The 6,025-nt window shown below is 48.6% G+C and overlaps 1 protein-coding gene across 1 annotated transcript; it reads right to left on the bottom strand.

The window, feature by feature from the left end:
• Window positions 1-4,156: 4,156 nt before the first annotated feature.
• Window positions 4,157-4,997, bottom strand: LOC140855795 (cuscuta receptor 1-like). Its single transcript, XM_073252650.1, has 2 exons — window positions 4,333-4,997; window positions 4,157-4,163 (listed from the first exon to the last, which is right to left on the bottom strand). Exons 1-2 carry the CDS (start codon window positions 4,995-4,997, stop codon window positions 4,157-4,159), a joined length of 672 nt encoding a protein of 223 aa, XP_073108751.1.
• Between the last annotated feature and the right edge of the window lie 1,028 nt (window positions 4,998-6,025).

Below are 6,025 nucleotides of genomic sequence, written 5' to 3'. Positions count from 1 at the left end.
GACTTCCAACTTTGCTCACGTTAGGACGAGGTTCTCCTCCTGTTCCTAACATGGCCGTGGGGGCACATAAGGGCCGTTATATGGGCCTCTCCCCCCGTCTGGTCTTAAAATAATCGAACTTCTAACTTTGCTCATATTAGGACGAGGTTCTCCTCCTATTCCTAACATGGCTTTATTTTTGTTGTCTGAAGGGGTTATCCCCTGTCGTTATGAGTCCATACCGAAAGGAAAAGATATACAAATCTGAAAGGAATCTTGATTTAAAGCAAAGTCGTTAGTAATACATTTACAGGTTTTTCAAATCCTATGATCGTAGAAGGTCTGCACCCCATCGAGATCCTTCAGAGATGGAGTTGATGATCCCGATTGGAGGCCGATCTCCAGGCTGCTCTTCCCTCCTCGACGGCTTAGGTTGCGCCAGGGCCCTTGGCCGATCCTCTCTATCCTCAGACCGGCGTCGAATGAACCTGTCGAGCCGATCTCATCTGATGAGCTCTTCGATCTCGTCTCGGAGTTGAATGCATTCCTCTGTGTCATGGTCGTGGTCACGATGGTAGAGGTAGAACTTGTTAGAATTGCGCTTTTCGGGGTGTGTGCGCATCCTTTCTGTTCTTGGGAGCTGCTCCCTGACCTCCATCAGCACCTGGGTTTTCGATGCATTGAGGGGGGCATAGCTGCGGAATCTTCCTGGGGGAGAGCCCCGCCGAACTCCGCGGTCCGGGCTTCTCTGCCTGCGAGCTCGGGGAGGAGTCTGGGCGCGCTTGTGCTCGGGAGGAGTCTGAGAACTTGGCCGAGCTTCACTCGGCCCTCTTTCAACTGCGGGCCTGCTGGGGTCGCCCGCCTGCCGCTCCTTCGCGGCCTCCTCATCCTTTAGCTTGAAGGCTTCCTCCGCTCGGGCATATCTTTCGGCCCGAGCCAGCAGATCGGCAAAGTCTCTGGGATACTTCTTTTCCAGGGAGAAGAGGAGGTCATTCTTTTGAAGGCCGCTCTTTAAGGCAGCCATTGCAACTGATTGGTCCAGATTTCGGACCTCCAGGGTGGCGGCGTTGAAGCGGTTGACATAAGCTCGGATGGATTCTCCCTCCTTTTGCTTGATGTTAATGAGAGACTCCGAACCTCGCCGGAGACGTCGACTACTGACGAAGTGAGCTACGAACTGGTGACTCATCTGGTCAAAGGAGAAGATTGTACCTGGCTTCAGTGCCGAGTACCAGTTTCTTACTGCTCCCTTCAAGGTAGACGAAAAAGCTCGACACAAGAAGGCATCTGGCGCGCCATGGAGCAGCATCATGGTTCGGAAGGCCTCCAGATGGTCGATCGGGTCCGAGGTCCCGTCGTAGCTCTCGAATTGGGGGAGCTTGAAGTTCGGCGGGATTGATTCCTGCATGATCATTTGAGAGAAAAGAGGGTCAGTACATATGTCCTCACCATAAGCAGTGGGAGCACGACGGAGCTCTTCGATCTGCCGGTTCATCTCTTGGAATCTCTGATCCAGGAGGTCCTCTCGATTGCGGGCCTCGAGGGTCTTCTGATGGAGCGGAGGCAGGGACTCTCTGGGGGTTGAATCATGATCGGACGGAGGACTCTCCGCCTTCTATTTTTCTTTTCTGGGAAAGACAGGGCGGCTGGCCCATGTGGCCTGCCCGGTCATCGGATTCTGGAACTCCGACGATGCTCTTTCCAGCCGCACCGATGCCTACGGCTGCTGCTGCATGGCCTGCACTGCTTCGGTGAGACCTCTGACCTGTTGAACCAGCAGGTCAAACTGCTCTATGCCGACTGCCGTCGTCGGAGGAAGAGAAGCCTGAGAAATTGAAGATGAGGCCGGGGCTTGCGGAGCTCGCTGAGATCTGGCCGCGGAGGCCGTTGACCGCCTGGTGGATGCCCTTCGGGGAGGCATCAGGTGGAGATCAGGTAGGCGACCAGAGGAGGAGATGTCGGAGAAGATGACCGAAGGTGATCCCGTTGAGCGCTCCTTTAAGAACAAGGATACTGCGAAGACACAGTGCTCCTTCCTTTAGCGCCAATCCTGTTGGTGCAAAAATCCATCAGCGTCGGAGAAGCTGGAGTCGAGGGAGTCACGGTCACCGTCGGAACCTGCAAAGAAAGTCTAAACCAGAGTTGGGGGTGCTCCGGCAAGACCCTCCGACGCTCGAGTCAGTTCTCTACCTCAACAAGAATGGAGTGCTCGAATGAAAATTTTAGCAGAGTTTTGAGATAGAGATTAGAGCTTAGAGGATAATGTATCTGGGGGTCCCCTTTTTATAGGCGGAGGGCGTAACAGATTGACAGCGATGTCTGTAACCGCCTGGTAGTGGGCCGTTCGGGACCATGAGGAGTTTGTTACGGAGAGTAGTGGAGTGGGGTCGTAGTCATCATCGTGGCCTGCCACGTGGAGCCTGTTGTGGAGAGTGGAGTGATGTCCGTTGTCGTGACTTGCCAGAGCATGATGGAGCCGCATGGGATTCGTTACAGGAAGTGGAGCAGAGTCGTGGCCATTACTGTGGCCTGCCAGGGAGTCCAGGCTCGTGGACCGAAGCTCGGTTGGGGTGTCTGGTGGAGAGGGGTAGCTCTCCGTCTAAGAGCAGCTCGGATGTTGCTGGCAAGCCTTTTACCGTTGGGTGCCTTGGGTGCTAGTACTGCAGGCGAAGGTCATCTGTGGTAGAAGCTCGATCAGGGGCTTTCTGTGGACGAAGTTCGGTTTCATGCAGAATCCGACAGAAGGTCGACCGACAGTGGATGTCGGATGGTGCTGGAGAGGTTCACCCGTTGGAGGGGTCCGGCTGCTGGAGCTCGTGTGTCGTAGAAGTTCGTCCGAAATCTGTCCGCTACAGAAGTTCGATCGGAGTCTGGTTCTCGTAGAAGTCCGGATGGGGATCATTTGTTGAGGAAGCTCGGCCGAAGCCTGCCTGCAATAGAAATTCGGAAAGAATTCGTTCACAATAGAAGCTCAGGTGGAGGCTTATAGTAGAAATCCAATGTGGACCGCTCGTAGTAGAAATTCGAAGTAGACCGCTTGTAGTGGTAGCTTGGAGTAGATCGTTTGTAGTAGAAGCTCGAAGTAGATTGTTTACAGTAGAAGCTCGGAGTAGATCGCTTGCAGTGGGGGCTCGGAGTCCGGCCCTTGTAAGAATTCGTATGAGGTCTACGTGCAATAGGAGCTCAGGGCTGAAGTCTGGCTCCCGTAGGAGCTCGGACGAAGTCTATCTGCAGTAGGAGTTGGGGGGAGAAGTCCGGCTCCCGTAGGAGCTCGGATGAAATCCAGAAGGCGGTCGACCGTCGTAGAAACTTGGATGGAGTCCGTCCGTCGTGGAGATCTGCTGTTGGGAAAATTCGGCCACTGACGAACTGATGAAGTTCTGGAAGAAATTCGGATTGGAGTCGATCGAATCCTGTTGGAAAAGATCTGGAAGAGGTCCGGAGAACGGTTGACCCTTGTAGGAGGTCGGCTGATAGTAGAATCCAGAGAGCACTTGGAGCAGCCTGATAGACGACCGAAGAAGCTTATCGCTGGAGAAGCCCGGGAGATGCGGCAGGAGTTCGTCCGTCGGGGGAATCCGATCGATACTTGTGGAAGAAGCTGTGGGAGTTTATCCGTCGGCAGAACTTGGGAACATTGCGGAAGCTCGGTCGCCGGAGAGGTTCGGAAAGATGTCGCCCAAGGTCGGACGTCGGTAGAGTCCCGGAAGGGTCACTCCTGATACGAACTTCGGCTGAGGGGTATTTTATACCCAACAGGTTGTTTGCCATCGAAGCTATTTTGGTTGGGTTTGGTAGAAGCTTTGAATTCAATTCACCGCCTTCATAAGTGAAAAATTAAATTTCCTTTGGTGATGAATTATCAATGGTAGCATAGTATAATTCCCCATGTTGCAGGAAATTTTTAAATTCAAGTTTGTTTTGAATTCCTTTCCAACTTGTAGTTGTACAGGCATAAGATTTATACAATGCACAGAATTGTCGTAGTCTCATGGTCAGGGGTCAATTTCAATTGCTCTCCCTGTCTAGATGGCACGGGTCGTTCCAGGTGATAAGTTTGACGCAGGGTCTCAAGGTTCATAATCATTGCTTAGAAGAATCCGGAACAAAGTTTTTGAAAGCTATACGGCCATATAATATCAGAGAAAACGGAATAGGATATAATTTAGTATCACCATCACAACCTGCAATTGATTGTCAAAATGCAAATGCATGATATAATCATTCAAAAAAAACAAAAAACTATATCAATCTTGATTGCATTGAAGATTTCAAAAAACTACGTTGAACAGAAGCTTGCTTTGCTTTATTACAAAGTACCAAAAGAGTCTTGCTGCATGCGGTTTATCTCACCTGCGACGCCGCTGTATGCGGTTTCTCTTATGTGCCGCCATTAATATTCTTTCAGTCAAGGAGTCCACGTAACCATCCATTATACTGCGAATGTGCAGCCCAGTGTGATGACATGACAAAAAGGCAATGCAACCCCAGAAGCCAGCCACAAATGATGCTGCAAGTATTGCAAAGAAGATGGCATCATCCTCCACATTGCTATCTTCTTGGTTTTCTTCTACTTGGGGAGGCACAATTGGGCTTGAGGCAGATGTGCAGGTCTTCTCCAGTGGCGGCCCATGTAATCTAACATTACCTTCATAGCTACTCTTGTCGAATGTGCCAAATTGGTCTTTGAAATCCGGTGTACATCCAGATAAGTTATTGTAAGCAACTGAGAAGACCTCCAAGAACTTGAGTTGAGTCAATTGCCGGGGTATCGTACCGCTCAACTGATTGTGTGATAGGTCCAAGCTCTCGATCTGATTGAGTTTTGAGAAAGTTTCAGGGATTGGACCTATTAGCTGATTGCATGATAGATTCAATTGTACAAGCTCATCCAGATTTCCAATTTCAGGTGGGATGCTTCCTGTCAACTTATTTACAGACAAATCAATTCCAGACATCAAAAGCAAATGATCTGTTGAGTAGGCATATAAGTTGCCTTTGGTGATGATGTCCACCATCATTATGTTATATAAGAAAACATCCACACCCGAATAATGGTATTGATCCTGAAAGATTGTTTTGCGAAAGGTCCAGAATGCGTAAAGACTGTAGCTTGCATAACTCAAGTGGTATTGAGCCTTCAAGTGAATTTCCACTAAGAACAAGAATCTCCAAAGACATATTTTCTCCTATCTGTCTTGGCAGTTTACCTGAAAGCTGGTTATTGCTGGCATCCAATGCTTTAAGGGATGAAATATTGAAATAACTACTTGGAACTTTTCCTGTTAAAGCATTCCCGGCAAGATTGATCCACGCGAATTGGAAGCAAGCAGGTAATGACCCGAAGAAGCTATTATTGGATAAGTCTAACAATTGAAGATATGTTAGATTACATAAATGAGATGGTATTTGGCCATGGAATTGATTTCCCGCAAGATTAAGGATCTCCAGATATGAATCAACTCCTATACTCTCTGGAATTGTACCCAACAATTGGTTATTTTGGACTTCCAATGTCAATAATTGCCGGTAGTCTGACAAATTGCTTGGAAACGTTCCAGTAAAGTTGTTGTTGGAAAGCTTCAAAAGCCTCAGTTCAATGCAATCAATCATCAGGCTATTTGGTACTTCACCGGACAAATTATTATTGGACAAATCCAAGATTTGCAAATTACTCATGTTACCCAATGATGAAGGGATATTTCCAATTAGATAATTTGAGGATAAATTCAGGGCCGCCATATTTGGAAATATCGTGCCGAGGTCTGTAGGCATCGATCCACTGAGGAAATTCATAGAGAGATCAACTGTGGATATGCTTGTATTCAGAAGATTCGGGAAATGAAATGCACCCACTATTGAGTTATTTCTCAAGTTGAGATATGTTAGTACGATTAGATTTTCGAACAACCAATTTGGAAAATTTCCTATCAAGTTACTATCGGAAAGATCAAGAAATTGTAAGTTGGATTGAGAAGCAAGAAAAGCTGGTGTTGCAAGGGTGTTCGCATCCAGGTTACAATGGGACAACATGAGGGTCTGTAGC

Source organism: Elaeis guineensis, chromosome 1 (genome assembly GCF_000442705.2).
Source record: "Elaeis guineensis isolate ETL-2024a chromosome 1, EG11, whole genome shotgun sequence".
In the NCBI taxonomy this organism is placed as follows: domain Eukaryota; kingdom Viridiplantae; phylum Streptophyta; class Magnoliopsida; order Arecales; family Arecaceae; genus Elaeis; species Elaeis guineensis.
Note: the sequence above shows the minus strand (reverse complement) of the source record. Positions and strands in the feature narration are given on the sequence as shown.